General features: G+C 42.0%; 1 protein-coding gene across 1 annotated transcript; it reads left to right on the forward strand.

Annotated features, from left to right (window-relative positions):
• Window positions 1-8,895: 8,895 nt before the first annotated feature.
• Window positions 8,896-11,376, forward strand: BGW36DRAFT_360566 (carbohydrate-binding module family 13 protein; the record flags this gene model as incomplete). The annotated part of the gene is made up of 1 exon (XM_046214188.1): window positions 8,896-11,376. The coding sequence occupies one exon, from the start codon at window positions 8,896-8,898 to the stop codon at window positions 11,374-11,376; it is 2,481 nt and encodes an 826-aa protein (XP_046071689.1).
• Between the last annotated feature and the right edge of the window lie 217 nt (window positions 11,377-11,593).

Here is an 11,593-nt window from a genome sequence, read left to right on the forward strand (position 1 = left end):
AGAGTGGGACAAATCAGAAAACGCGACATTGGAAAGTGAATCCGTAAGCAGCCCCTGCCAAAATTCCCTTCAGTCTAATTTCAGCAGGTGCAGTTTAAGTAACAAACTTTTCAGGCGCGTGTTGGACTATGGCGTCAATCACAATACCCACAGTTATTTCCCCGAGAATGCCCCCCATGGATAGAGCAGCGCCATATGCAAGGCCAACATCAAGTAGCTCTTGTGGAATTCCTCCGAGAAAATGCTAGCAACAGTGACACCATGGAGTATCGAAGCAAACCCATACTGCGCAGTCTAATTGAATACAGGGGAGATAACCGATGTATACTAGGCAATTTTAGTGGATGGGACGAAGAATTGGTTCCAGAGTAAATACAACACTTGGAATTTAGATTGGAATCTTAATCGAGAGGTATAATGCCGCGGAATGAGCTTCATATCACGTCTTCATTCTGTGTGGCTTTGACTTGCGGAACCGCGAACATAGAGAGTTTCGAGGAGATAAGGTATGATAACAAGAAGAATAATACCATCAAGGATGGCCGCAAATTTGAAAGTCCATTTCTAAAAGAGGACTGACCAATAATCCGCTTTAAAATTGGCGTATGCGCCCCTAGGGTTAAAATGACAGTGAGGAGGCCCATTGCGTGTCCTCTTTTGGGGTAGAAAATAGTTCACCACCGCAGGCTGAGTGACCATTGAAAACGCGTACGACGATTAATTGCTTAAAATTTGCAGAATACACAGATCCCAAAGCAGACTCAAACCCGATAGTATGAGTGAGAAAATTTCATATAGATTTTTCAGAGAGATCCAGAGAAATGGGCCCGTTTCAACGGCTGCAAATAACGACGGTGGCTTGTTGAGATACGTCAACTGCATCGATGCAAAGGTCTTTGGCCATAGGCTTACAATCTGAGCTTATCATAGGCGTGTTAAATATTATGGGCAAGCAAAGACAGATTTGAATCAATGTGGTTATATGGCAATGCTCAGCCTTTGTCGTATGAAATGTTAACAATCTCTGACCTTGAACCAGAAGTGAAAGCTAAATGGGTCATTCAGGTGGTCTGATGCTTATGTTAATAAAGCATCTTGGTTTTGCCTAGCTGTTGGGTGAATTTCCATCATCTTGTCAGCCGGGACTCTTTGCACACAAAGACCGCTGTAGCTCTTCTCTCGCTTCACAGTTCGGCTCTAGCAGACCAAGTTTAGTAGAAGCGAAATGAAAACCAAACCCACAATTCAGCCGTAGAAGAAGCTGTCTCTGATTCGAAACATTCATGTATTGGGTTAAGGAATCTTATAACCGCTTTATTAACCGTTGGCCACATATACCACTACCCCAAGAAAGGTTTACCTTTATGGATAGGGCTGTCTATTATAAAGGGGTTTAAGGAATATACATTCCTATAATCTCTGGATAATATCTTGATGAGATATGGATGGTTTTTCTATAGGTACATGGGGAATCTAGGGGCCTATGATAAAGACTAAGGTACCAAAGAATACCTATCTATCAACGGGATGGTTTCAGAATGGTGGAACCCTACAGACCATGACGGTTAGTGGTAATATAGAGTGTATTTTTATGCTGGCATTATCCTTACGATTGCCTTCTCAACTCTACCACAATCTCCCACCATCGGCATTATCGTCATTAGCAAGCTTGTTAACACTAACAATTTTTGACCTATAGACTTTTTAATTTATCGATTCAAACCGGAATTTATAAAACATTGGTTATTATAGACGACTAAGGATATAGGTATATTAATATTTATCAACTTATACTAACTAATACTATATACCAATGTAACCTCGACATTGAAGGACTTGCTAGGGTATAAAGTTTGATGTTATGTACATAGGTACGTATGTAGGGTAGCGACCTCAGATGCTTCCAATCTCATCTTTTCTGAGTATTTTTGTATATGAGAGTAATAATTGATGAATGTATTGGTAATTGATATTTTAATCTCAATGCTGTGACCTGGAGGTTATTCGATATTCTTATTACTCTTATGAGATAAGATCAGCCACTTTTACCCAATATGTGACATATGGCACCTGTAATGTAGAGAACTAGTTTGAACGAAAAAACAGTAAGCTGCTTGGCGGGCAAGAGTTCAATAAAACCCAAGCTGCTTCATTGAACCGGCTTGCATCCACAGTCGCATTCGGTTGTGTCAATGCACCAGTCTGCGATGAATCCAGACTTTTTGGCCTTGTAGACTGGCCGTTCAATGCCGTATGATATTGAATCTCTTTGCAATTTGGCGCTCTATAGCTTATTGTCATGATCTATAATTTTCCACGAGGGAGGAATAATATTAAAAACAATCCTTTGATAGATGGATGTTTTTGCGTACTTTGGGCTATATATTAGCCCCCTATGTCCTTCATATATTAAGAAAACCATGTCACATATGTCATCGAAATGGATATTTTTCTTAGATTCTAACACTTATTCCACAATGTGGAGTATGAAATGCACCGATGGATGAGAGAAGCACGACATGGCAACTAGACACTCATGTACAACACCGAGGAGACGGATCGACCGTATAAAAATTCTCATTCCACTCGATTAGTGTCATGCAGTGACTAACCGAGACCTCCTGTCTGTTCACTCCGACCTAGGGACTATGGAGGGTCTTGGTCGTCTTCTCCGTTGAGTGGATGGGCATAGTGTATCCATTAGACATCGCTAGAAATAGCTGACCTTGAGTCATCATCGCCGAGGGTGGGGAATTTAATTAGTTTTTAGGTCTGCCTCGCTGCATTGTTCCCTCAGGAGGGTTGGTAAAAGGATTCCTCGTGTATTTCCCTTTAGAGACTGTATGTGTTTATAACAACTAAGGAAGCAAAATGTTCCCAATTGATATGTTGAGTGCTACAAGTTGATTTGCTTCTATTCTCTCTACATTCACTTCCCCGATGCTGGTTGCAACGGGCCTATTCAACTTGACATATGTCTTGCCCATACTAGGGAAGATACTCTCCGGGAGAGACCAACGCGTAAGATTAAAGGATTTCACTATTCTGTAAGGCTTCAAAGGAACTAATTAATTTCTATAATCGACTGTAGGTCGATCAATCCTTCTAGGAATCAGCAAGTAGTGGGTGATAGCTTGCATGGTTAAAGAGCATGTCTATTTCTCATTATACTAAATTTACTAATATTAAATTAATATATAAATATAGTCAAGCTGCTTTCTATTATTTAAGAATTTTTATTATCTAGAGAATATCTTCTATATAAATAATATAAATTTATTCTTTTATTCTAGTCTGTTCCAAGTTAGTGTAACACGGTCTGGCAGGACCGTGTCCGGGGGAGTCTCGATAGACTAGATGTGGGTGAGTTGAAGCTTCACCGATTGATATCGATGCTATAGAGCAAGGCTACTAGGGAGGGAGTTATCGGTTTAGGTTATATAGTTAGGGAATGCTTCGAGCCGAAGGCTATTCGAAGCCGAGTAGTCTTATATTGAAAGTTATGTCAAAGATTATACAAAAGATATTGCTTGGTTTCCTCCCTCCGGGTGGGAAACCAAGCCTATATGCTTGAGTCCCTATCTCAGGTCATTGATACCTAATCTAACTAGATAAAGGCATATATAGCGAGGTGAGGGGTACTGGCATCATGCCCGGGGTCTTATGGTATCAATTGTGATATATCACAATTGACCCCGGGGTATCCCCGAGCCCCCCGGTCCTGCTGGATTAGGCTTGAACATGCTCCCTGGGTCTATCCCTATTACAGTTAGTCACTATAATTATGGTGAGTTTCTTGAGTAAATATATGTAGAATCTTATTTTATAGGATTCTAACTGGTTTAGTGATAGTCTCACGTTTTTGTAGTCCTTCTGTTAACATCCATTGTTACAGTGTCAATTTCTTATATTTGGTCCTTTGTTGTGAGTAGACAGTATAGTGTAATTCATACTATCATCATTCTATTTGTACTCTGTACCCTTTTGATAGGAAATTGATATATACCCGCACGTCAATTATGCTTACTGCCAGAATACTTTATATACTATAATATAAGACTTTTATAATGCGAGATAGCCCACTTTTGTAGTACTAGTACCATGTAATTTGTATGGCAAAATTCTGCATTACGCTGTTATGCATCGTGAAATATCAATAGTCGTCGTTGATGCGTCGAAGGCAGTGCTATGTTTATCACAGGTCTTTCTGATTAGCGTTTGACCACGTTGGTCACGGCAATGTCTCTTCTACTAGAGATCTCGTATTTTCCTTGTCCTCATCGACAACACGCTACGACATTCTCAGTGAGTCGTCTGCTACCTGTTTATTGGCGACGATGAAGTTAAAGAGGAGAAATGAACACATAAGTTCAGACTATAATGTACAAAATAGTGGGTCTAGATCATAATATATGGTAGCCCGCACAGGACGCACAGTTTCGCGAAATCATAGAAGTTGAAACCATGATAAGCTGTAATAAAAATGTCGTATGGACGATGAACCATACGCGAGGAAGGCAATGACGACTCATAATATCATGGCTTTTGTCCGTTACAGATGTTGTGGGTGCACAATACCTGATCTATAGATAGCACCGAACTATCATGAGCCTGATGTAGACCCTGATGTACTATGTATAGGTACCCCAGGTAATTTCATTTGAAATCATCATCTGCCCTTCCTCCCAGATGGTCGCCCAATGTGGCGCAACTTGGCTGTAGTTCAGATGTAAAATGGACGCCGCAGCGGCACGTCACCGTCCTCTAATAAAATAATTGAGACCTTTACTGTATTTTCCAAAACCAGGAGTCAATGAACCGTCATGTTTATGCTATATGCCATAATCCATGTCTTACGAACCATTCAAATCAACAAGTCAATGAACGCTCAATTCACGCACGCAAGACAGCACCACACTGATGTATCGAAGGCACAGAAACAGATAATCATTGTATGATGCCAGCGTAATTATTGTAAAATAATTAATGTATTTTTGTTACTCCAGTCTTACTAGCTTATTGGTAACGTTCAATGTTGGGCCAAGCTAATTGCTAACGATCACGACATCTACGCTACGGAAACGAACGGTGACAGCTTGAAGGGAAGGGGAAAAAGAACAACGACTTGAACTACCTCATAGTGCACGCCCATACTTTTCCAAGATGTCAGTTAACGTCACCATCCTCTAAGTGCCCGACGTCAACAACTTGGTCTCGCGAACTCATCAAAATGACAGAGATGTCTACAGAAAGTTCAGACCGGTTACTGAGAACACAGGACTAAGAATATATCTTGGCAGTTCACCAGCACAGTATCGGAAGCAGTAACTACAGACCTTGCTGGAAGCAAGCCGTTCCATGGATCTTCGCCGGTATATTCAGTTTTACAACGGGAGTCTTGTGTCTTCGTGAATTCAATAGGGATTATTTGCCTGGGGTTTCTACAGATCTGTGTGAGTATCTCAACCGCTAGTTATATCTCTAAGAATATAAACATATGAATATTAGTCTCTGCACGTTCACTTATTGAATTCGAAGAGCGCAACATGAAAAGCGATGATGACCATCTCTATGTCGGTCCAGCAAGCCCGGAAATCGATCAGCATGGAGAAGTCTTCTGCAAGGTATTTTGAGAGATTATAAATGAATTGAAAGCGTTGAGTAACTATATGCTATAGGCCTGAATATCAATCTATATACTACTGAAATTGGCAAATTTGCGCAAGATACTTTTCAATTGCCAGAAGATGGCACGTTCTTTGCTGGATAGGGGGCACAATTCCAAAATGTATCTATTGACTAGCCTTTTAAAAGTTTACAAGTCTATCACAGTCTACACTGCCTTATGAGTTTTGGCTTTAGAATAAAGGTATGCCTGGAAATATTTAATTCTTAAAACCAATTTTCGATCACACACAACCGCCTGAGACAATTTTTATACTAAGCTTATTACAACCATACCCATGTCGCCAAAGAGTCTTATAAAATGGAACATGCAGATAATTGTATTAATTTTTTTGAGACATAGCCTTTGTGTGAGGCGGATATTTCCCCCATGATTTGGTACGAGAAGCCAAGGGACAATGACTCTAACGAGGGTATTCTCCGCAGTTTAGCGACATCGGCATTGGCTCTAGATATGAATACTATACATACATGTCGTAAGTGGGAACCTATTCATGAATGGGCTTCGAGTCGGATATTTAACCATCGTGAACGAAAAGACCTGGTACAAGGAGGCGGCAATATGTGGATATTGGATTGATATTAAGCATTGGGATTAATAATGACGTGGACACCTTATAGACATATACTCTGAATATTTCGCAAAGCTATGCATAGCGTAGATTATACCATGAAACTTAGATATATTTTGTAGAAAAGTGCTCAATCAAACAAATGAAGTCAAAAGAAGCCTTGGCAAAGTTTTTGAACCATGACAGCTCCACCTCTATTTGTGTGTAATAATTTGTGAGGGCGATGTTGCCCCACTTCAACTATTGAGTGCTGCTTCGAGATGGCATCATGTTCTTGGCACCGTCACAATACATCTTATTCAGACATTTTGTGGTTTAAGATCATGCGATTCGGACTCGGAAGAGAACTTTATTGCATTAATAATTATATACGGACTAGTCTATCTAGGTCCTTAAAGTTTGAAACGTATCTACTTGTGTTCGAAATGGAAGGCAATTTGTAACCATATTTACTTTTAATTCAAATGCGGCCCCTGAAAAAATACGTATTACATCCAAAAAGTTGATCTAACCTGTTTTCTCCGGTGCTAGGTTCTTACTCCTAATTTTGGCGGGAATATTGATATAAATCACCTCGGGAGAAATTCGAAGTGGTTTCGTATTCCAGTTACGTTATTGATATGTCAGATAAGATCAATCCCTATGTGTGTGGCATATATTACATGCAGGTAAAAGGTAATTTGAAAGGATGATCTGATCGTGCGATATTTTTTGCAGATATCTGCAGATTATCTCTTACTACAGGTACTGATTTACTGAGCTCTAGCCTTGACTTGAAACATTTCCAAATTTCATAACTGATCTGCTCAATGTCTCCAGAGCGTATATTCCGAGCATATAAACACCAGTAAATTGTTAATTATATTCGTATAGCAGCAAGGGCAGTGATCTAATAACATAAAACGACATATTTATGTGATCACGAAGGCACTGTGAAATAGATTAAAAGAATATATTTAGTACCGGAAGGAAGGCCATCAACTTATGAATACTTCAGATCCAATACAAGAGATCTGAGTTATGCATACTTATTTATAAATTTAATTAACTTCATCCTTGTAGTAGGATCCCTTATTCTAAGCGTTACAGGCTAAGCGCTGGATCGCACCTTTCTAGGTAATAACTAGCCTATATGCTGCTCTGTCAGCAGTTCGTTCTTTATCCCACAAGGAGACTAGTATCATGCTTGGGATTGGAAGAGGCTGAAATAAAGGCTGTTGGTTGGTTGGAATGGTATGGTGCATGCGGTGACTTGCCTCCGAATTGGGGGCTAATTTATGATACGACATGGGTTAAGGCAAAGTGCGACATATAAACATTGTTAGGATTAACTCAACCAGGTACCAAAATCCTCATTCTTGTCCACGCCTTTCGAAGATAGGAAGTAACATATGTAAAATATATAGCATATTTTTTCTATGTAGAATCAAGACCCACAATGGACACCAATTTGAAGACTTAATACAAAAGTATAGTGTTATTGGAGAAAAAGCTTAACCCGCCCCGGAAAAGATTCTGTCATCTTACCAGTTCGGGGCTTTGCGCTTTGCTGAAACCCGTCGGCCCCAAAAAGCCATTAATAGACACCCTAGCTATCGTCTCTCCCTTAATCTTGTCACTAGGAAGCTTTATCTAACGGAACTTTAAGCTAGATGCTTAAAATATGCAAATTCGTAATCGCCTGATACTCTCTGATAATTACATTATGCCATCAATTGTTTGGGTAGGTAAGAGATGACAAAGTAACTAGGTGACTTGAGAACAGAATGTACAAGGTCTGACATGGTAGGAGGGAAGAGAAGAAGCATAGCAGGAGACCCTTAAATGCATGTCTATATGGCTTAGATTCATCACCTAGAATAGGAAAAATGTCCATCGGCGGCTTGCTTTCACGTTTAAAAGGGGCTGTCAACCTGAAATAGTCCCTATGTACGGTTCCGGAAATGTGGCTGAAGGTAGCTCCATCAACGGATGCTACTATGATGACAAATGAAACCACTGAGTTATTAGGACTATCTAAAATAATCAATGCATCATGAGCTTGAAAAAAAAATCCTACGCTCTTTAAGGAATAAATCCGATGACTAGTCAACTGATTAGCAGTAGGTATCTGACATACGGTTGGATTAGGATCAGAACTAAGCTTTTCAAGGACTAGGAGAACATCATCAGATTGTTTCTAGAAAGATATTCGGTGTCTTAAATTGGTCGAATGCTACTTCTGAAGCTGATCCATCGGTGCTAGCCTAGCGGTCATCAACTATGTACTACGAAGGTTGCAGTGGATTCGGGCTAGTCTGCTAATAGTGCCCTTACATACACCAAATAACTCAAGAAAATCCCATAGAATATGAATATATAGAATAATTTTCCCATTGAAGTTTTGAGAAACATTTTTATTAGTTAGTACCGACTGTCTTTCGTTCTTTTACTTTGGTGCTTAAGTGTACTCGAATGATCACGGTGATCAAGCCAAAAAGCACTGATTCATACCTAGTGGACATTGATCACTTTAAAAATTCAAATACAAAAAGAAAACTAAGGAGTATCGTCCGGAGGTGTCTTCATGTTGGCCAATATTGTGTTCCACAATCTCCTCTTCATCTAATTCTATCATTGCATCTATTATTAACACATAATGCGTGCAGTTGGTTGGCGGAACATTGTTACAGCAGTTACTCTGGCTCTATCATGGCAGACTGTCTCGGGAGCAGGCACATCTTTCCTCAATCATACTGAGCTACTTGCTGGCCTTGAGAATCCCGAATGGTTTGAGCAGAACATACCCTTTCTCGATCTTCCTACAGAGCAAGTGCAGATTCAAGAGGTTTACTACTATCGTTGGGAAACCTACCGAGAGCACCTTGTTTATACTGGAGCCCAGTATGGCTACATGGCTAGTGAATTCTTGCAGCCAGTTAGCTATGGTGCACCCTATGGCGGCATCAATGCTGCGGCAGGTCACCATATCAGTGAAGGACGCTGGCTCCGTAACCTCCAGTACGGCCAAGATGTGGTGAACTACTGGATTGCAGGGCCGGGACAGCTCAGCAAACCAACCACCTTTCTTGATAATCCTGATACTGTCGACTGGGCGCACGAGTATAGTTTCTGGGCTGCAAGCTCAGTGTGGAGACAGTATCTGGTAACTGGAGATAAGGGTTTTGTAGTTGGACAATTAGATAACCTCGTCACACAGTACCGTGGCTGGGATAATCATTTCAACGACACCATAGGGCTTTACTGGCAATTCCCCGTCTGGGATGCAACTGAGTATAGTGCTGCATCTTACAACTCAAGTGATCCGTACCATGGCGGCGCCGGTTTCCGTCCTACCATCAACAGCTATCAGTATGGAGATGCCCGGGCAATCGCGGCAATTGCCAACTTGGCGGGCAATTCAATGGTGGAGGATGAATACAGCGGACGGGCTGACGCTCTCCAGAAAGCAATGCAGGCCAATCTATGGGATAGTGAACTACAGCACTTCATGCATATGGCCCGCGATGACAATCCTACCGGCGCTTTGCTCACCTCGCGTGAGCTAATGGGCTTCATACCGTGGATGTTCAATATGCCACAGGCGTCCGACAGCGTCGCCTTTGAGCAGCTAAAGGACTCTCAGGGCTTTGCAGCCACCTACGGTCCCACAACACTTGAACGACGCAGCCAATTATTCATGTACGAAGCCAGTAACTGCTGCCGTTGGGATGGACCATCCTGGCCCTATGCCACATCGCAGACCCTGACTGCTGTAGAGAACGTTCTCAACAATTATCCACCCCAGCAATACATTTCTGCAGCTGATTACATCACTCTACTTCAGCAGTATGCCGCGACCCAGTTCAAGAACGGTCAGCCATATATCGCCGAGGCTCATGATCCCGATGCGGATTCCTGGATATACGACTCTGAGGATCATAGTGAGGATTATAATCATTCGACTTTCGTCGACAATGTTATCGCCGGGCTCATCGGCTTGCGAGCACAGCCAAATGACACTGTAATAGTTAATCCCCTTGTGCCGTCATCGTGGGATCACTTTGCCCTAGAGAACGTGGCGTACCACGGCCACAATGTGACTATCATATGGGATAGTTCTGGGTCGTCGTACAATCAAGGCCAGGGTTTGAAGGTCTACCTTGATGGACAGCTCGCTGGTAACCGTAGCACGCTAGGTTCGCTCACAGTCAATGTTGGCCCCGTTATCGACCAAACAATCAACCAACAAGTCAATATTGCTGCCAACGGCCAACAATTTCCGTTTGGAGCCACGCCATTTGCTTCTTTTACCTTCCAGCACGACAATGCCTGGAATGCCGTTGATGGCATCGTTTGGCGTACTGGGATCCCTGAGAATAGCCGTTGGACCTCATACACCAGCCCGAACGCGCAGGACTCCTTTGGCGTGGATTTCCAGCGTTCTCAATCTATCTCTGATGTGCGGCTTTATTTCTATTATGACAATGTTGGCGTACATCTACCCGCTAGTTTCGACCTCCAGTACTGGACGGGTAGCGCCTGGACAACTATCCCCAATCAACAGGCCGATGTATCGTCTTCTACGTCGAATGCCGAGACGGTAATCACCTTTCCCACAGTCGTTACCTCAAAGCTGCAGGTTGTCGCACCGAATCCCGGTGCCGGGAATGGCTGGGGTCTTTCCGAGTTCGAAGTGTGGACCCCGGCGATCTTTGAGCTGCAAAATAATAACAGTGCGAAGCTTATGGGTGTGGAAAATGAGTCGAAATCAAACAATGCAACTATACAGCAATATGACGACAATGGATCGGGGGATCATCTCTGGCAATTTATTCGCACCGCAGGTGGCTGGTACAAGATCATGAACCTGAATAGCGGTCTCCTACTGAGCGTAGAGGACATGTCAACGGCCGACAGTGCGGTTCTCCAACAGTATGAGGATAACGGAATGGAAGATCAACTTTGGCGTATCGAATCACAGAACAGCGGCCTATTCCTCATTAGAAACAAGCAAAGCGGTCTTGTCGTGGGCGTCGATGGCGAATCGATGGACAACAGTGCGAATGTCGTTCAGTTTGAAGATAATGGAACCAAAGATCACTTATGGGCTATACTCCCAGCGGTTCCTGCCAGTTGATTTAATAGCAGCATGCACTCACTACGCTAATGCACTACCAATTATACTTGTATATAGAGTTTGTTTTTGTGCGGAGTTGACAAATCCTTGAAGCATGGATTATATGATTATGCAAGCAGCCTATTATCTCGAATTCAAAGTAAACTTATGCCAATTTTAATTAGAGAGTAGGGAAGGTATTGGAAATTGATGCTGCGATTGGTGTAAGCGTATATAT

The sequence above is a fragment of the Talaromyces proteolyticus genome (assembly GCF_021365285.1).
Source record: "Talaromyces proteolyticus strain PMI_201 chromosome Unknown BGW36scaffold_7, whole genome shotgun sequence".
NCBI lineage: Eukaryota > Fungi > Ascomycota > Eurotiomycetes > Eurotiales > Trichocomaceae > Talaromyces > Talaromyces proteolyticus.